The sequence below is a fragment of the Drosophila santomea genome, chromosome 3L, assembly GCF_016746245.2.
Source record: "Drosophila santomea strain STO CAGO 1482 chromosome 3L, Prin_Dsan_1.1, whole genome shotgun sequence".
Lineage (NCBI taxonomy): Eukaryota > Metazoa > Arthropoda > Insecta > Diptera > Drosophilidae > Drosophila > Drosophila santomea.
In genome coordinates, this window is record NC_053018.2 from 2,617,014 (window position 1) to 2,637,147 (window position 20,134).

At 40.7% G+C, this 20,134-nt stretch overlaps 3 protein-coding genes across 6 annotated transcripts; 1 reads left to right on the forward strand and 2 right to left on the reverse strand.

The window, feature by feature from the left end:
- Positions 1-28: 28 nt before the first annotated feature.
- Positions 29-7,395, forward strand: LOC120448235 (UTP--glucose-1-phosphate uridylyltransferase). Of its 4 annotated transcripts, none has more exons than XM_039630138.2 (9): positions 29-279; positions 4,759-4,945; positions 5,005-5,096; positions 5,310-5,315; positions 5,612-5,958; positions 6,013-6,238; positions 6,309-6,447; positions 6,518-6,927; positions 6,995-7,395. In XM_039630138.2, exons 1-9 carry the CDS (start codon positions 253-255, stop codon positions 7,100-7,102), a joined length of 1,542 nt encoding a protein of 513 aa, XP_039486072.1. In that variant the 5' UTR covers positions 29-252; the 3' UTR covers positions 7,103-7,395. The 4 variants fall into 4 exon arrangements, with proteins under 4 accessions (XP_039486072.1, XP_039486073.1, XP_039486069.1 ...); XM_039630135.2 differs by lacking the exon at positions 29-279 and adding an exon at positions 1,115-1,335; XM_039630139.2 differs by lacking the exon at positions 5,310-5,315 and having other exon boundaries at positions 30-279.
- On the reverse strand, positions 1,356-4,751 carry LOC120448236. Its single transcript, XM_039630140.2, has 2 exons — positions 4,045-4,751; positions 1,356-3,987 (listed from the first exon to the last, which is right to left on the reverse strand). Exons 1-2 carry the CDS (start codon positions 4,495-4,497, stop codon positions 3,499-3,501), a joined length of 942 nt encoding a protein of 313 aa, XP_039486074.1. The 5' UTR covers positions 4,498-4,751; the 3' UTR covers positions 1,356-3,498.
- LOC120447612 (peptidoglycan-recognition protein LC) lies at positions 7,359-18,491 on the reverse strand. The gene is made up of 9 exons (XM_044005942.1): positions 18,342-18,491; positions 15,299-16,266; positions 13,294-13,518; positions 10,096-10,627; positions 10,036-10,037; positions 9,077-9,313; positions 8,851-9,002; positions 8,023-8,407; positions 7,359-7,962 (listed from the first exon to the last, which is right to left on the reverse strand). Exons 2-9 carry the CDS (start codon positions 16,110-16,112, stop codon positions 7,529-7,531), a joined length of 2,781 nt encoding a protein of 926 aa, XP_043861877.1. The 5' UTR covers positions 16,113-16,266; positions 18,342-18,491; the 3' UTR covers positions 7,359-7,528.
- Positions 18,492-20,134: the final 1,643 nt, after the last annotated feature.

Here is a 20,134-nt window from a genome sequence, read left to right on the forward strand (position 1 = left end):
AGCCAATAAATTAATATCGCAGCGCCCGTTCTAATTGTTTGTGTCGTGGATCCGGAACAGCGGCCAATAATCTTGGGAGAACCCATTTAATCACATACAGCTGCGGGCTCAGTGTGGTCTCTCATTCTCTTTGCTTTCCATTTGTGTGTGTGTGTGTAGGGAGCAAAACAACTAAATTAGTGACGCTTAATTGCTAAATTACCCAAGTGTTAAATTTACTTTTGCTTTACTCTACAAATAAATAACTTCAAAATGCTGGATGTTCCACATGAAGCCAAGGTAAGTTTTAAAGTTTACAGTTGAAAGGTAATGGTGGCAAATGGGGTTCCCGTTACATTTCGCTCCCTCTCATTCCAAGCCGCTCTGGATGCGCTTGTGTTTGAGTGCAGCTTGCATATTCCAACGCATTTTGCCGGTTCCAGTTGGACTCTATTTATGGGCCAATTTCCTTAGTTCGGATTGCCCTCTTGACTGGTTTTTGCCTTTGGTTTCCACTGCTTTATGCATTGGCAATTGCTTAGCGCTAACCTTCAAGTGACCTCAAGCGCACATACAGGGCGTGTGTCGCCTTCGGTGCCATGGGTTCACAAGTGTGTGTGTGTGTGAGTGTCGTTTTGGGGAAACCAACAAAAGTGAATTATCTTGGTATTTGTTGTCTGTTGGAATAATCGTGGAATGTATATCTGCTTAGTTCTTATCACTGGAACATGCCAAGGGAAATGTAGTAGCAGAAACCGGGAAAAGAATTGTTCCTGTTTTACCCGACTGATAAGCGCCCGTTCTTCTAACGTCAACCATTTCCCCACCCCCTTTCTTTCAAATGCCGGCTTTGTACTTCCACATACTTGTTTCTTTTGTTCAATTTTTGTTTTGCTCAACTATTACGCACACATGTTCTCATCTATCAGCAGGTGTTTGTTGTTGGTGTTTCCTATACATATGTACATATATGTATATATAATTGTTTTTTGCTATCACTTGTTGCTGGAATCACTTCACTTGCCGCCGCGTTTTTCAGTGCCGTTCTGCCACTGCCGACGTCAACGTCGTCGCTGCTGTCGCCACCGCCGCTGCCGTCGCGAGTTGGAAAAATTTCGTATTGAAATTCAAATTTCGTTTGGATCCCAGCTTTATTTTCAATTGCACACTCGACCGGAGAGCTTCGTTTTTTGCGTGAATCTTCGCTCTCGTTCTTACGTTCTTAACGCGAGTGCATAGGCAAATACACTTGAGAAAAGTTGAGATTCTCGTAGTGAGATATTATTATAAAGTGCTCCATAGTTCACAATGCCCTCCGGTATAAGACCCATCGATGTTCTGCTGGAACGTGCCGGTGTAAGTTCTCTAGAATGACCGTGTAATTTTATATTTGGCCCAAGATCAATCAGTTAAATCTATGTTTCTCATAACTGCCAATCGTCTATGTTTTGTGGACTATTAAAAAACGAGCTTTGCTTGAAAAATCACTTATTACTGCATACAAATTCCATTCAATAAGGAAATAAAACTGCAATTTATTAACGAAATATACGAGTAGTTAATAAAAAAAGCACAAAAATATATGTGGGAAACAAACCTCTGTAGATATGTTCTTATCATGTAAAAAAAAAAATTAACGCGTAAATTCAAAAGGTTATCAGTTATGTCGACCTACAATTTCTTACTTCTTCCAGTAATCACAAAACTTTTATACGTTTTGCAATTTAATCAGTTATTTTCAACTGGAAAGGGAAGGAAAAAAGTTTTTTTTTGTAACTAAACGTGTAACTGAAGCATCTCATACGACATGTATGCGTTCGTATCTTATCTGCGAAGGAAATGCAATTACCAAATTACCACACTTTACAACTACTTTTGAACTTCATTGCACAGGATTGCATTCCTTAGATATCGATGTTGTAAGATATATTTTTGTATTCTAAGGATAGCATACTTTTTGGATTCTACTTGAATAACTATAACATCCAGCCCAAGATATTTTTCTGTAATACAATCTACCCATATACTCTAAAAGTACCGGACATTAAACATTGGCGCGTGTGATCTTTAAGATCTCTATGTTATTAGTTCATAATGAAGTGCATAAGCCTTTTACCACAAAAAAAAAAAAAAAAAAAACAAAGAGCGGCACAAGTAGAAGCCTCAATGAAGCGTTAGCAAATTATCTCGAGCATGTTGACCTTGCCGAAGTTCAAGCACCTGCCCTCTGACTTTGGCTTATCGTTGGGGCTCGGAATGGCGGAATGGCTCATTGGCGGAAAGTGCGGTTGCTTTATAAATAACCCACATGCAATCGTCTGGCATTGTCGTAGGCGCCGTGGGCGTGGCACTTGTTTTTTTTTCACTCTTCCCCCTTTGCTCATTATTCCGTCTTTTGCGTAATGATTTCGAAAAGTAAACAGCAAAATAAAAGCGATTACAGCAATTAGTTTGCATAAGTCAGTTGCATTTGTCTGCTTTGATTGACAAGGCTTCAAACCGATCCGAACGCTAGGTGGCGCCAATCGTCACCTGTTCTTTGGAGTTTGTCTTTGCTCTTCCAAATGTTTTTCTTTTGGTTTTTTCTTTGTTTACCCCACGTACATATATTGGGTTTGGCCATCTGCAAGAGCTAATGGCAACCTTGCCGGAATGTCAATGCCAAAACTATAGATAAATTGCAAATATTTGCCCAACAATTGTACTTTTTATGATTTCCCATTCCCTAAATCATTATTATCATGCTATGATATCGATAAGTCATACATAGGCTTGTTATGAAAGGTCCAAGAACAGAGGTTGATAAGAAATCGCCCAAGTTGCTTGAACTATATTTCGTCATGCTGATAACGTAGATTGCAATAATGGGTTGAGGTGCTCAAAATTATGGAAATGGTGAAATCTAATTTTGATTAAGAGGCCACGCTTTTGCGATATTGATGGGACGTGGAAATTATGGGTACATGACTCTAGGAACGCGAAGATTAGGCGATTAGATCCCGAAATCGTAAAACCACGGTGAGGTTTTATAATTTCCCTAGATTAGTTATCAGCCGGCAGCGATTGTAGAGGCGGTTGACAAACTAGCGATTTTGTTAATTATTACACAACATTGCGGGGCAGTTGCATTTTTAGAGGTCGTTTCATGGGACATTAGACTGGGCTCAAAATCCCGAATGCCTAGGGCTTATCTCTGTAATCATCCTTGACGAAATCGGAATGTCGAACTCATCATTAAACGGGTAATTGGTCAGGGTTTGTTGGGTTCACTAGATGATTACTCGTGAAACATTGTTTACTGTGCTATACCTTTCAAAAATAACCTATAATATATACATTATTTATGACCATCAATTAGCTATAACTGTGTCTGTAAAAATAAACTTCTGTACTTTGCCTCCAGGACTGAGACCCCTTTATTATGAGACCGTTGTTAGCATATGATAAGAACTATAAATTTGGAAAACTTTTCCGTGCATTTACGAATGTATAATGTCTTAATTATTTTTTGTAGTGCTTTTAAAGATAGCTGCCAGTAGTTGCATTCTTGGGGCACTCCTCATGGTACTTGACTTCACAGCTAGCACTGTGGTTCCTAAATTCCTCAAGACTCGGCAAGTGTTTAAATAAGACTTTCTTGTTAAAGAAGCTATCGTTATCCTCGGGCTCTTCAGGTTCTCCAGCCAGGCGTTTTTTAAGCGAATCCTGCATTCCCCAAATGATGGGTTGACCTTTGCACATTAGAAGCTTTAAGCAACCAACGGTTTGACCCTCCTCCGGTTTCTCCTTGGCCTCGATAATTTGTAGTATGTACTCGGGCAGATCCCGATCCATGATATCCTTGATGAGTCGTTTGCTGTACCGATCTGTACGTTGCATAAACCAATCGATGGGCGATCCGATGGAAAGGGAACGTGGTCGATGGTCGCTGGATTCATACAGGGATTCCGTGGCATCAATCGAAGATGTTCCTCCTCCTCGAGTTACCTGCAACAGGGAGCTGCCAATCTGAAGGAAATATTACGGGGTTAAGGTTAGAACCAGAGATTAGTGGGCTGAACTTACCGCCTGAGCAACCATAATTAGCGCATTTAAAGCTAGGGCTCCGATTTTCCGTGTATCGAAACCCACCATCCTCATCATATTGGCAAAAATTTGCCCGGAGTCGAAGGTTATCGGTGGAGGTTTTCGTGTGCTGTTCTCCACTGGAGGCTCTTCCTGGGCATTTTCCGTTTCCGACTGCTGCTCCGATTGATCTTCCTCCTGTTGCTCCTCGCCGTTGTTTGGTTGTGCTCCTTGGAATCCACCCTGGACGTAGCTTATCAAGTTAGGCACATTCGTCATAGATTTGCCGGAGAATGCCTTGGCCACCAGATTTGCCACATCTGCGGCCGTATTGATGCCAAACATTTGGCCGGCCATCTTCAAACCATCACCAAAGTTGTCCATCACACCCGAGGAGACCTCCTGGCCACCCAAATAGAGTAGCAAACTTAATAGCAGCCAGCGACTTGTCATCACTAGGTTTGAGGGAAAACTGTCGCCGATCCAGAGGCTCCTTGGTCTTTGCCAACGCCCTCGTCTGAGTGACAACCCAAGCTTGTAATTCGACTTACGACAGCTCCAGCAATAGCTATAATTTTGTCAGCGTTTCCTCCACTAATTTTGTCACTTGAGTGCATCTGCCGGATGCGCTTTGCTGGCCACACTAATCGTTGCGGCTCAAAAGTTTCTCCAAGTGTAACTTATGGTTTGGTTTTGGCGTTATATTTTGTACAGGTGCGCGGCCACCAGCGAGCACCCTCCGACTCAAAGGAGTTCCATGAGGTGACCAAACGGGATGCTCTGCGTCTGCTGGAGCACGATGTGGACCGTCTGCTGGAGACCACCGAGAAGGCCCGCCAGCCTGCCCTCAAGGCAGAAATGGGTCGTTTCGCCGATCTGTTCGGACGTTTCATTCAGGAAGGTGAGTCTCTTAGAAATATGCATTTAATATGGGTTTTAATAACTGCTCTATTTTTTCAGAGGGTCCCGCATTGGACTGGAACAAGATTCAGAAGCTGCCTGAGAATGCTGTGATGAACTACTCGAATCTAAAGTCGCCCCAGAACGAGCAGGTATGCGGAGGGCTTGTCTTCAGACCCACAAAAGATTAAACACTCCAATCGATCCCAATCACAACTTTTTACCGAACACAAAAACCCAGTCGAACTCATCCTGATGATATTTGTTTTACCAACTTTGCATATTTTCATGTTATTTGATTTGAATACTGAATATGGCTATGTCTGCCTATAAATACTATGCATAATCGTGTGTATCGCACCTAGAATGAGGTAAAGCGTTTTCCCTTACCTAAACTTCTAAACTTCTGCGCTTCTCGGCTCTCACTTTCAATATATGTATATATATGTATCTCTTTCGCTCCCGCTCAAATCTAAATCTCATTGGGCTTTGGACGCTTTGTTTAGATTTTGAACCTAGTTTTGTTGTAGTTTGGCTTAAGTTTGTAATACCTATGCTGTAGTACTAAACCCTAATGAAATTTGGCTATCACTGCAGCTTAACCGATTCCACCCTAATGATATTTAATGTTGAAGAACTTTTAAGAATTTGATTGATTTGTATTTAGATCCGCAACATGTTGGATAAATTGGTGGTCATCAAGCTGAACGGTGGTTTGGGCACCTCCATGGGTTGCCATGGTCCCAAGAGTGTGATTCCTGTGCGTTCGGACCTTACTTTCCTGGATCTGACCGTGCAGCAAATCGAGCACCTCAACAAGACCTACGATGCTAATGTGCCGCTGGTACTGATGAACTCCTTTAACACCGACGAGGACACCGAGAAGATCGTGCGCAAGTACAAGGGATTCCGTGTGCAGATCCACACCTTCAACCAGAGCTGCTTCCCGCGCATCAGTCGTGAGCACTACCTGCCTGTGGCCAAAGACTTCGATGTCGAAAAGGATATGGAGGCGTAAGGTCCTTGAACTTACAGAAATTTAACGCGCTAAACTAATTCCTATTGCAGCTGGTACCCACCTGGACACGGTGACTTCTACGATACCTTCCGCAACTCTGGTCTGCTGAAGAAGTTCATCGAGGAGGGCCGCGAGTACTGCTTCTTGTCCAACATCGATAACCTGGGCGCCACCGTCGATCTGAACATTCTCAACAAGCTGGTGGGCGAGGAGCGAGCCACCACTCCTGTGGAGTTTGTCATGGAGGTCACTGACAAGACCCGTGCTGACGTTAAGGTGAGATTAAAGTTGGACAAATTTGTAATACAATTGAATACTTAATAATTTGTTTCTTATTTTTGTTCAGGGTGGTACTCTCATTCAAATGGAAAACAAGCTGCGCCTGCTGGAAATTGCACAAGTTCCCCCAGAGCACGTGGATGACTTTAAGTCGGTTAAGACCTTCAAGTTCTTTAACACTAACAACATTTGGGCCAACCTGGCAGGTATGTCATGACCAAAATTACCAAAAAAAAAAAAAGCCTAAAATACTACTTTCTTTTTCAATTATTTTAGCAATCGATCGCGTTTTGCGTGAGCGTACCTTAAACATGGAAATTATTGTAAACAACAAGACGCTGGAGAACGGAACCCGTGTCATTCAGCTGGAGACTGCTGTGGGTGCGGCCATGAAGTGCTTTGATGGCGCCATCGGCATCAATGTGCCACGCTCCCGTTTCTTGCCCGTGAAGAAGTCCTCAGATCTGCTGCTTGTCATGTCAAATTTGTATACCCTTAAAAACGGCAGCCTGGTTATGTCGCCACAGCGAATGTTTCCTACCACGCCACTCGTCAAGCTGGGTGAGAACCACTTCTCAAAGGTGAAGGAGTTCCTGGGTCGCTTCGCCAACATCCCGGATATCATTGAGCTGGATCACTTGACCGTGAGCGGAGATGTGACTTTCGGTCGTGGCGTTTCATTGCGCGTAAGTTTAAATAATATCTCATGGTCCTTTGAATATGCTCATAAAATGCGTTCATCTTATTCCGCAGGGCACTGTGATCATCATTGCCAACCATGGCGATCGTATCGATATCCCAGCTGGAGCCATTCTGGAGAACAAGATCGTGTCTGGCAATATGCGCATCTTGGACCACTAAATCAAATCCTCTACAATTGGATATCGTCTCACTAACTGTAGCCTAATTTTCTAAGTTTTATGTAGTAGCCATGTTCGCGGTTTAAAATTTCCAATTACGAATTTCATTTAGCCAATTGTTGTAAGCACAAAGTGTGTCATCTGTATATATCGATAAGTAGAAACCAGTCAGGTTTTTTTAATCAAAAACAAATTGCAATATGTTTTCAAAAATGTTAGTAGTGTAGTCGTTCAAATGAGATATAAAAGATAGCAGCTGTTGAAAATCAATAAAGGCATGTTTATTTCTATAAATACGAAGGAGATTGTGACGCATTGGATTTGAGAGAATTTCGATGCTTAATATAAGATCTTAAACTAATATCACTTTGAAAAATGGCACAGGAATGGCACTGATAAAGCTTCATTCCCCCGTTCTTTCAGTTTTCTATGACTTTTCTGAGTCGTCAATAAGAGTATAGTTCTCGCTTATATGGCCCAGTTTGATGCCATGTTTAATTAGTTCTAAGGCTATCTTTTTATTGCTACTTGAAGGACCAACGAAGGCCACGACTAGTTCATCTCCATTCTTTGGAGGTTCACAGCTGTGATCCCAGCCTCTGGCCTCGTAGATGTTTTCATCCCCAGCCGCCACGAAATTGTAGTTAATGTCCTTATATCCATTGCTCTCAATATGCCTGTTTTGCAAGAGGCGCACACGAAAAGTGCACTCGGCTTGAGTGGAACACGATGTAGTATTGGTGGCCACAAATCTTACGCTCTCAATTGGCAGCTTCAAAGGAGTAAGTGGCCCTATAGGCGGCTGGGCCAACCAATAAGGTCGGGTAACGAGCTTCACAGTCTCATTCCTCAGCAGTCGCACTGAAAATAAATTTTAAAAGTAAATAACTCTTCATACTTTAACTTCTTCAACTGCATTACATGATGTTGCATCCTGCGTGAAACGAGGCCAGTTTTGCATCAGCTCGCAAAGCTTCTGACCAGGACTTTCGGTGGGACTAACTTGACGATGGGCATATATATGGTAATCTGGCTGCAATCTATGTAGACGTACGCCCTCGTCCATCAGTCGCATGGCTGCTTCGATTTGACGAGCTGGTGGCTCCATATTCACAAACGTTCCGATAAAAGCTATGCTCACGGAGATGGCACCATATCCCTTCACATGCTGACCCTGGATGTGCCAGCCGCGTCCCACGTAGATTTGACCATCGCCGCCCACCAAAAAGTTATAGCCGATGTCCACCCAACCCATAGATTTCATATGGAACGCCTGAATGATCTTCATGCGGTATATGCAAACATCCTGCAACGAAATAGATTTAAGATATAGGTATGTCTAAATAAACAGTTTGCAAGTAACTTTAAAAGTTTCAAGCTCTAAGTTGACAAATATAGGCCAAAACTCTTGGCAACTGTTTAATTATCTTAAAATATTGCCGAAGAAAGGGGGTTTTTTCTGCAAATTATGTATGTCGCCAAGCGGGGGTTTTTTATGGCAAGCTGTTGAATTATAAGAAAAGTTTTGGTTGTATATTTATTCAAATTTTTGTAGCTTTTTCTAAAAATAAATGGCTTAATGTTTTGCTCGGTAACAGTTATGCCTAACATATTTTATGGTTAAGCCTGTCAGTAAATATAAGTAATTACTTCAGTAGTTTAAGTAAAACCAACTGGTTTCAAGTAAATTTTAAATCAATTTTGGATCACTCTCTATTGACACTTTAACAGTTCCCAAGTAAGACTTACCTCCTGATCGCATCCTTCGGTCGCCGTGTGGTGGATGATAACATTGGCGACGGGCAGCTTGAGGTGCGGGTACATCCCACTGGGTGGTTCCCCCTGCCATTCGCTGCGATCGAGTATGTGGAGGCCCTTGTTTGGCGAACTTGTTGAGTGGGCTAAACCAGGTTAACAATTGAATTGAATTGGCTATTAAGTTTTATACAATCTTCGATCCGTTTAGATGACTCACACATCATCCACGTGAAATAGCCAGCTGCCAAAGCCACAACCATTAGCAGCACTACACAGAGATAGAGAAGCTCCAGGCGAAATCTTTTCGCGTTAATTGTCGGTTCTTTTGGGAGACTGGTAACTGCCTCTGTTTTCGGCATCTTGAGATGATTTGTTGAGACCGCACTACCCACAAACCGATATCGATCTTCGCAAGACGAACGTCCGATGCCAACTGAACTGTGGCGAACCCGATCTCGAGAGTCCGGTTATTGTTGATTTCTGTTGACGGCTCCCAAAAAAATCCCCGACATTTCAAATCGCAAAGCGACTGCGCAGTTCAAAAGCTTGTTGATAAGACATATTCATACCTATAAATAAGTGTATAACTGAGAAAGCTTTTGAAGCTTAAAATAGGGTGCTATTTTTGCAACAGGGTGCGTGTTCTCCAAACGCCGCCCACTTGAGGTTAGAGAGAGATATTTGATGGTAGCGAGCAGTGCAAGAAATGGGAATCCCCGTTTCTCAAGGGGCGTATACTTAATTTTAACTTAATTTTGATAGCAGCTAGCTCATCTTTGGGTCGAAGTTATGAAGTTTTCCGCTTTCTTGGAAAGAATGACCGACTACACTTAACGGCTACGGTTTGATCAACTGACCCAAAAAGATTTCTTTAGAAGTATTATTCCGATTTTGTATGTCAAAAGTAGAAAGTATATAGATCGTAATTGGTAAAAAAGATATTGTATTTCACTAACATTTTGCTGAAACTGAAACCAGTCAACCCAATAATCAAAGTTCGAATTTCTTCATCTCTAATATTTATTCATCGTCCTTTGTTTATAACAATATACATTTTTCTCTCAATAAAAACTAAAAAGCGAAAGCAATGAAAAACATTCTAATAATCGGGGAAGCCCCAAAACTCGCCGCTATTATTCTAGCTTAATCGAATATGCCACACATTAAAGCGAGAACACCTATGATACAATATCAATACAAAAAATATCGATGCGGCGCATAACTTAACCTATTCACGACCAATGAGTCCAGTTGGCGAAGCTTTTGTACAGCGCATCCGCCTTAAAATCGGTAACAGTTGGCATCAATTTACTGCTCGCCGTAAATCGATAGTCGGGTGCAATCTTGCCCAGCTTCACGCCACGTGCCAGCAGGAGACGAGTGACACTGAGTTGCTTCTCCGACGGCTGCAGCGTCTTAAAGGATCCGATATAGGCGAAGCTTAGACTCCTGGAGTCATAGAAGGAGTTGTTCATGTGGGCGCCCACTTTGTCCCAGCCGCGACCCACATATACATTTCCATCGCCGCCAATCAGAAAGTTGTAGGCAATATCCGACTTCTGCAACGATTCTATGAAGAAGGACTGTAGCAGTCGAACTGGGCGCACACACTCCGCCTGGGTGCTGCAGTTTTCCGAGTTGGTGGGCAAGGCTATGACCAGTCTCACGGGCAGCTCCAGATCTGGAATCGCCCTCTGTGGCGGCTGTGCCAGCCATTGCTGGCGCTCCACGAACCTCAGTATTAATCCACTACCAATGTTGTCCAGATCTGTTGATTTATCGAAAATAAATGTTGCTTTTAAGTTATTCATTTTTGAGCATACATACATGTTTAGTTTTTGTTAGTAAATTTAAGCGGTTTTTTATTTAGATGTTATGAAATATTTTAAAATGCATTTCTACATGAAATTTGTTATTGATTTAAAAAAATCTTGGTATTTTACAAGGCGTAAACCTAATGTAATCAATGATTATCTTTTACAGAAAAAGTGCGAATGAATTGATTTGTTTAATGAAATTTTATTTCCTTGACTCATTTTCTATAGTACGTATTAATATATAATATAAATAAAAAACACACGAACAATTAACAATCTTAGGATTTAATATCTAAAAATATTTCTTTATCACCTTTATTCGTTCTTAATTTTATTAATTATAACTATTGAATCATATGCAGGTCGGGCCAAGTTTTCGTCAGATTGTACCAATTATCCCAGGTTTGAATGATTCTATAGAGCTCCTCTCCTGGCATCAATGTGCCTGTTATTTGTCGATGTCCCAGCAGTTGGTAATCCGGCTTTAGTTTCTTGAGACGAACTCCTTGATCGATGAGCAGCTGACATGCCTCCAAAGACTTTTTCGTTGGCTCCTGCCGTCGAAATGTGCCCAAAAAGCTAATACCGATGCTGTTGTTATTATTGTCCCTCGTATGTGCGCCCACATAGTTCCAGCCACGCCCCTCGTAAATACGTCCATCCCCGCCCACGAGGAAATTGTATCCCACTTGACCCCAGTTGTAGGTGTCCATGTGCCTGCTCTGGGTAACCCGAGTCCAATAAGAGCAGGACTCCTAAATTAGATTGATTTAAATCATCTTGTGAAATAGATGAGGATTCACATGAATATTCAAACATACCTGCGTTTCACACATCTCGGGTGGCGTCTCGGAGATTATTACCCTGGGAACCGGAAGATCAAGGGGCTCTAGCTTTCCTCTAGTAGGCATGCCACCCCAGCCCTTTATACTGATCACTTCTAGTTTTCCATCCACATGGACTTCAGGATTATACGCTGGTTCAAAAATATCAGCTGTGTTAGTAACCTCGAAGATTTTCAGGGGATGGATGCAAAACCTTACAATAATTATTATAACACTATATATTTAACAAAAAAAAACCAATTTAAAACTCAGATTTATAATCTAATAAATAATTTATAAATTAATCACAATTTGTCTTGGGTTTACATCCCTGCCCTGATCATCTTCCTACATCCGTGTATCTTTTGGTAAGAGTGGTAAATTCGTGATATTCCATTCAACTCAACCATTGAAAAACTTCAGGTTTTTTAAATTTTGTAAGGTGTTAGGTGGGTAATGAGGTCGAATAAAGTGAGTTTGTTCGTCATATTTCTATAGACTCCATTTACTTGTAATTTATATATAATACATGACTTATTAGATTTCATGTGACCAGTGCGGCCAGTTCTTTAAGATCTTGTACAGCTCATTTCCTGGACTCTCCGTGGAGCTCAGCTGTCGATGGCCATAGAGCCGATAGTTGGTTGTCAACTTCTCAAGTCGAACGCCCTCTTCCAAAAGCAGTTGGCACGCCATTAACTGCCGTTCGTTTGGTTTCGTGATCGTGAAGGTTCCAATAAAGGATATCCCAATGCTTCCTCTATTATAACCTTTGGTGTGGGCGCCTACATAATCCCAGCCACGTCCCTCGTACACACGGCCATCGCCGCCCACCAGAAAATTGTAGCCAATGTGGTCCCAGCCCAAGCTGTCCATGTGAAACGATTGCACGACATTCACCCGGGAGGAGCAGACTTCCTTCGTTGAGAGATGTGGAAGTGAACGTCCGGATCGACTATGGACTATGGCATCTACTTACCCTCGATTCGCAACCCTCAGCGGCGGTGTGCGAGATGACCACCCGATTGATGGGCAGCTTTTGCGCTTCCAACTTCTTCTTGGCAGGTCTTCCGCCCCACTCATCCACTTTTAGGATCACCAAGGTGCCATCATCGACGACATCTAAGTCCGCTGCATTGAGAGTTTTGGAGTTAGCATGGCACAAGTGCGACCAAAACAATAGTACTGATTACTCGCGATTTATCAGCTTTCGCATTAAGATATTTAAAGGTTTTCCCGTTTTAAGTTCTTTTTAATAATTTGTTAAGGTTTCATACAACAAATTTCAGATGGAAACTCTTTTTGATTTTAAGTTTTAGTACTCTAATAGAAACTCTTATAGAAAGTTTTTCTTTTGTCTTTTAATCATAATCCTTTATGATGGGTACGTCAATATATGAGATGTTTAAACAAAAGTTTGTTACTTATTTTTAATATTTTAGTTAAATATTTTTTATCACACTACTACTGTTTTGTGAGAACATTTTTGGGTGACTCACGAGGTCGATTCACTGGCATATTCCATTCAATTGAACTTTAGGCCACACTTTGATTTACAGTTCACTTCACAACACTGACCCAGTGATAAGAAACGCGAGCAGCAAAATGGATGATGTACGCAATCACGACAACACAATGATTCATATATGTTATGTATATACAATATACAGGATGAGATTAAGATGACTTATACACATGCTGGTTGGGTTAATGAGTTAGAATATGTTAGAACATGATTGCCAATTCGGTTTTCGATAAGTAAGGAAGCTCTTTAACGGAGAACAAAACTGTACCTATTGTTGAATTGATTGGAATATTTTGCGTATACTCGTCCTCATCTTTGATCTTACTTTGGTTCAACGTCTTACCGAAGAGATTTGTGGTGGTGGCCAGTACGATGCCCAGCAGGAAGGTTAGAGTTACGAAAACCACTGTAATTGTGACGGCCTTGCGCCCAACAGTGTTGGGCAAAAAGGGACAAAGGGGCGGTGTTTGCGCCGGATCTTCATGTTTGGATCCTGGAAAATGGTATTTGAAGTGTGGGTAAATGGAAGGTGTTTAAAAATGCCAATGCATTCGTATGGTTTAAAAATAAAATCTTTTGTTCTGTGACAGACAATAGACTTGATTTTTTCTAAGTCTTAATATATTCGTTGAAATAAAAGAAAAAATTATTGGTTTAAGAAGGACTAGTTGAATAAATTGACTTTCTATTTAGCTTCCAAAAAAGGGGAAATCAAAAATTAACTAGCTTGAAATGCAGTACTTCCTCTTACGCTTCACTAGTCCCTGTTCTAGGATTTCCAATCGTTTTTCGTGCTCCCGCAGCGACTTTTCCAACCACTTGCTCATTTGAGCTCCAGTTTGCACCTTGTCCAAACAGTTGTCACAATGCCACCTTAAATTGGGCACCATATCCAGCACTTTCAACTGATCCTCAGACAATTCCGTGCATTTGCGATGACAGGACCGACCACAAAAGGCATTATCACACTCGATACGAGTGCAATTATCCGCGATTATTCCGTGACACTTTAGGCAAATTTCAAGCGTGTTTGTCGACATTCTCCGATCGCTCTACATGAACAACTGAAGCCGATCGATTGGTACTTTTCTTGATCCCTGCGTATGTACATATATACAGGAATTGTTCTTGTTTTTCACTTTCTCATTTAGAATTATATATGTACACAATGCAAAAAAAAACCCCACACTTCACATAGGAATTTATTGCGAGTTGAAGGGGAAGCACCTGCCCATATAAAAGCAACACGTAACTGCAGCTGATTAAATTTTCCCTCAAACCGAACCCCTGGTTTTATTCCGATTGGATATATTTTGAGTTTTGTTGGCGATTTAATTATGGTAATTGTGAAAACCATTCAAGTAAACAGTTGCAGTTGCTGTGTTTTTTTGCGTATTTATCGAAAAAGTTTTCACCGATTTGATTTATGAGCTGCGGGGCCTTGAAGCGGCTGAGATACATTTTCTTTTCGTGAATGAAATTTTACTGGTTTTTGTGCACAGATTGTAATCAGAAAACAGGGAGATAAAAAACAAGTTCTAGAACTAATAAAAAGTGTATTAAATTTTAAAAATACCCGACGCTTTGTTTTCTCTCATGAATAAAGGGCCACACCTTCATTTTATGGGAGACAAATTTGGGGTTCGTGATTTTCATAAATATTTTCGATTTTTTAAACTAAAATATTTTTTTACGTTATGAAATTAGTTTTTTGCGAATTTGTACATTTTCTTAAATAACTTGTATAGCCTTGCGCAAATAAATGCATTTAATTTGTTTTTATAGTAAAATGTTGTATTTGTTCTACGCGAATTCAATGAATGTGGGTGCTTTGTGGGCCATCTGCTAATCTACCATTCGCAACACGGTCGTTTGACTTGGCCAATTGGGTTGGGTAAACAAATAGCCACATGCGCTCAGTTTTGCCCATTAAAAGCAAACAAAACCGAGGCAAGGTGAAGACAGCAAAAGAATGTAAGCAGAGGCAGCAGGAAATAGCAGCGATAATATATATTTTAAGGATATGTATTCCAGATAAGATATATTCTACTACTACTAGGAGAATTTAATAAGATGGGTCATAAAAAATGTTGTGTCAAATGAAACAGGGCAAACTATGTTCATTGGATAACTATTAAGAATGTTCAAGAAACAAACAAGTAAATAAAAAAAATTTAAATTTAAATTCTTAGTATTATATTCCTATTATTACTGCACATCCCATCTGTCAGATTCTAATAAACAATATATGAAATCAGTTTCGAGTGTCTTACCCGTCGCACTTCCATTCGTGGTGGCGGCACCATTAAAGGCGGGGTTATCCTGTCCACCGGCTGGTCCCTCGCCCGGTTTCCACTTGTCCCGGTTGTCGATGAGAAACTGTTGTATCGTCACGGGTCCCTCGTAAAAGTGCTTATCACCGAAGGTCACATCCGTGGAGTTGGTCAGCGCTATGCTCCCAATGCCCTGGGTGGCACCGCCTGCCGCCGAGGTGGGCGTGGCCAGGGCCAGATTTCCGTTCAGTATTTGCTTGGCTACAACGCCAGCTTCCAGGGGATTGGGGGGCGGGGCTGCCGCCTCAGCTGGCGCCACATGACGACTGACCACCGTTAGACCCTGGTTGAGGTCACGCAGGTGGGAACTGTTGGGCGGGTAGGTGACCTGGCGACCCAGCTTCTGGACGGTATAATCCTCCGCTTCGGCCTCCGAATCACTAGCAATACTACTGGAATCGATGGCATTATCATCGATGGACACAACGGAAATGGTGGTGCTCCGTATGGAAACCGCCGGCGAAGATGTCTTTCCAGCATTGTCGTTTGTTATATGGACAGTGTGCTCAACGCTGATACGCTTGGGTTCCGTTTTCTCTTCCGATTTTGATTGGGACTGCCCTTTGTCCGTCCCCCGATCTTTGGACTCAGTTTTCGTGTCCGTCTCCGGGCGAAATGTCGCCGCATTATCGTTCAGTATGACACCCGAGTCGGTGGACGAAGTGCTGCAGTTTTTTGGGCCAGACAACGGATCGGTTACTCTGCATTTCGCATTGGGACATTGGCTCATTTCCGTTTCATTGCTGAAATGCATGGCGAACTATCGCAACAGTCACGTAACCAGATTGATATTTTCCCTGGATCTCTGAGCGTTATGTGTTGGCCTTCCTATTTAGCAGATTGGGTGGTACATTATGGCAGATCTGCTGAATGGGCACAGCTCTCAGCAAACATCACATCATGAGCATCTGCAAATAAGTGTATGATTTTTTTTGTTTCCCGGTTAACTCGTTGATAACAAGCTAGTCAAATGTTATATTTCGAAGAAATTCTTTGTTTGAATTGGGCTAAAGTGGGCTTAACTTTGCAGAGGCACTGTGGCTTAATGGTAGTATACTTAAATTTTTGTATTTTTAATACACGAGCGCCAAAAGATTCAATTCCCCTGTGTACACTTGTGTTTGAAACTTTGATAAATAAATGTATTTTTTTAATAATGTCCAACAATGTAGCGCTGATAAAAATAAATTATTTAACAAACTTCAATAATTTATGTTTATTAATTTTATTGCTTTGATTCATAAGAACTGTTGGTAAATTCATACGCGAACACGGCTTTATTATCCTGAATAATTTGCAGTTAACTCAAAAACACCAGTACTGAAAATCTTTTGCGACTTTAAAAGCAGTGATTCTTTTCTAATATTATCGTTTTATTTCCTCTTCAATGAAAACATGTCCACGAGCAACTTAATAAAATACAACACCCAATAAATAAGAGAATTAAAGTCCTGTAAATCCAAGAGTATCTTTAAATTCACTTCACTATCAAAGCCGGAAGAAATTTGGCGAAGAAGAAGATACTCAATTCTCATCATCCTTTATGGAAAAGAATATAAAACTAAAAAAGTATCCCCCCAACTTCACACCAAACAAGACATAAGCTTCATAGAAAGTGCATTCTCTATCTGCCGATTCTGTTTTGCTGACACTCTTTCATTATTTTAATTGACTTGAGCATAATTGAAAATATAGCAAATATTTTATTAGTTTCAATTACACATGCTTTAAGATGCTTTTTATTGTTATCACAATCCATTAGAACGTTCTATTTGCCATTTTCATTGTGATTTATACGTATAATCAACGCTTTCAGTTCATGTATACACGATTCTTGATAAGCTCGATTGCCAAGAGAGTTTTTAAAACGCTAATAAAAACCTTTGAAGTTTGTTTAATTAAGATATGAGTGTATTGAATAGAGCTCGAATGTATGCACTCAGTTGACTTATATTGTGTAGCCCTCAATTCGATTCAGATAAATAGTTGGTCAGTAAGCTAGCACGAATGGAAGGTTTATGCAAATAAGCTATAATCATTGACGTATGTAGTTTGTGAACTTAAGTGGATTCCGAGAAACACAAAACACACTCTGGCTAGTAATAGTTGGTACTCATACATATGCATGCAGAAGGGTATGCTTGTTTTTGGATATTCGAAAGCCGCCGAGTGACGTCTTCAAATGAAAGATCATTATGGGCATATGCTGTGAGGTCTTGAGGGAAGCTACATGTACATAATACACAAGGTTCCTGCGGAGGTGTGTCAATTTCAAAACAGTAACTCCCTTTTATAGCATTTTTTTTATAGAATTCCCAGAATTCTGATAAACCCGAAAGATGCGAAAGGGTGGCGGCGTACCGACTCTATATGTGGTAGGTTCGCTGTTCTAGAGAGTTGGCACAGAGCACGCTTTTGAGATAACACAAAATGGAATACACCGAGTAACGACAACGACAACAACGACAACGGCTACAAATGAGGAACGGAATGGCACTTTGAGTTTACTGAGCGCACCAATACACGTGCACTGGAGCGGCGGCCATTGTCACTAATACCAATACACGCGCACAGATCATCACAATATGGGTGCTCTTTGTTTTGGCCGGAGTATCGATAATAATTAACAACTCTGCTGTTTTACGTGCTTTCAAAATTATCATTAAATGCGGCCTATGTGCAAATTAATTGACTTTCGATCGATGTTTTGATAGCTTGTTTTTTTGCCACGAATTCTTGCACTTCTTTTTGGGCTTTCAAAAGACTGATAATTAACACTCCTGGGAAATGAAACGCTTTGAGAACGAAACTAGTTTGCACTTAAATACCAATGTAATTGGTCAATTATTTAACACATTTCTGGCTGCTCACATCACATATAGTACTCGATTATTTGGAGCTGAGTAATATATCATATAATCACTGTTATATATGTTATATATGAATAATATGCTATATACGATTTTTGCATAGCTTTACGCACTTTTAAACGCCGACGAAACTGATGCAGCGTCTATACTATATACGATATATGTGCAAAGCTTGTAGTCGAACTTTTAATACAATTTATACTGTTTCGCGCCAATTCCGAATCGCTGAGCAGCGGCGCGTTCGAGTGACTCTGATCAACTGAGCGGCGATCAAATCGCAGCGGCCTGAAAAGCTGGAGCGTCTGATACGGCGGCAGCGTGTGGGAATTGGCTGTGGAAGTGGGAGTGCGAGGGAGAGGGAGAGCAGACCGCTGAGAAAGAAACAGAGAGAGAGAGAGATGGGGAGCGAGCGGTCGCCCTTTTTTCTTGTTGTTATTTAACCAAAGTTGTTTAATTTGAGTGCGATTTTCAGGCAGTCCACCTTGTTAACGATTTGCATTTTAATAAGAAATTTTTTTAAAAATATTCTCTGAGTGCAACTAGAAAACTTTGTACCAAGAAACTGCTAAGCAGTACAAATAAAATAAAAGTTTATGAAAATATTCCCTGGTCGAGCGGAAACTTACAAAATATTTGAACTATATTTGCAGTATTATAAATTTTGCTTGATGGAATATACTTAATATATATTTAATAACTTGTGCTACCAACTAGTGACACAGCTTTTTACCAATTGAAACTGGTTTAAACGACAGGCGAGTAATCCTCTGAAACGGTAAGAATTCCGAAAACTGCATCTTGGGAGCTGCATATTTCGGTTTTTCCGAGCGTCATCAAGTGGCGGAACCTGTTCTCGATTTCGGGTTTTTTTCTTTATATCTTCCAGATATTAGTCAAATTTATAATGATACCTCTAGCTGTTCCCGGTGGCTCCAAAATGGGCTCTCTTCTCAGTTCTCAGTTCTGAGTGCCCAGTTCTCCAGTTCTCAAGTTCTCCAGATCGCCAGCCCACCTGACGATGACTGTTTGTTTTTGTTTAGTTGTTTAGTCGTCCGCACCGCACAGACATCGACACAGCCGATTCGGCGTATACGTATTATATATATAGATATATATATTTTTTGTTGTATTTATTCAACCAATAAACAACACAAATCTCCGGCTCTCTCCCGGCTCCCAAAATGTAAAAAAAAACTATTTTTCGGTTCAGACGCTGCAGTGTGGGCAAAAATATGAACATTTTAAATTGCGCTACCATTTCCGAGAATTGTTTTGTTTTGCGGCTCGCAATCGGTTTTTGGCTATTTCACTTTGTGCCACAAGCCTGTGTTATATACTTTAGCTATTTCTTTTTTCTTTTCAAGTCCAGCTTGACCCATTGTACTTGCGTTGAAAAATATTTAATGTAATTATAGGCGATCTGTGATAGTCTGAAAAAGTTCGCCGGGAAACTGTTGATGGATAAATCGCAAAAGAGCAACAAATTGGAGTAACGAATTTCAAACACGCTTACAGCTAAATAAAATCAAATATAATAACAAATTGAAAGCGCAACAAACTTTAATCGCAAAATGGATGTGGACAATTTCTAATAATTTTTCCAAGTGTTCCTGACTTACTGATAAGCTTTTTGAGTGGCCTTTAAAATGTATTTTATTACTGCGGCTTACGTTCGGTAGTGAAAATCGAATGATTTATGCATTTTGTAGCCAGGCAATCTATTCTTTGTTGACCCATTTTATTGCGAAAAATGCCAGTAATTATTGTAAATCATTTCCGATGAAAAAGTTAGAAATTTCTTTACAACGGCTGCGAAATCAATCACCATACCTGTGTATGTAGCTATTTTTAAATTCCATCTACTACACATTTGCTTTCCTTAATTATTATTAATTATTTTACCTTT

Bases quoted from the DNA above. Each gene is read 5' to 3' on its own strand.
- LOC120448235 (XM_039630135.2), top strand. From the start codon at position 1,288: ATGCCCTCCGGTATAAGACCCATCGATGTTCTGCTGGAACGTGCCGGT. The intron at 4,946-5,004 runs GTGAGTCTCTTA...CTATTTTTTCAG, and splicing joins CGGACGTTTCATTCAGGAAG to AGGGTCCCGCATTGGACTGG. The intron at 6,928-6,994 runs GTAAGTTTAAAT...CTTATTCCGCAG, and splicing joins GTCGTGGCGTTTCATTGCGC to GGCACTGTGATCATCATTGC.
- LOC120448236 (XM_039630140.2), bottom strand. From the start codon at position 4,497: ATGACAAGTCGCTGGCTGCTATTAAGTTTGCTACTCTATTTGGGTGGC. The intron at 3,988-4,044 runs GTAAGTTCAGCC...TATTTCCTTCAG, and splicing joins TAATTATGGTTGCTCAGGCG to ATTGGCAGCTCCCTGTTGCA.
- LOC120447612 (XM_044005942.1), bottom strand. From the start codon at position 16,112: ATGCATTTCAGCAATGAAACGGAAATGAGCCAATGTCCCAATGCGAAA. The intron at 9,003-9,076 runs GTGAGTCATCTA...AACCTGGTTTAG, and splicing joins CTATTTCACGTGGATGATGT to CCCACTCAACAAGTTCGCCA. The intron at 8,408-8,850 runs GTAAGTCTTACT...ATTTCGTTGCAG, and splicing joins CCGAAGGATGCGATCAGGAG to GATGTTTGCATATACCGCAT.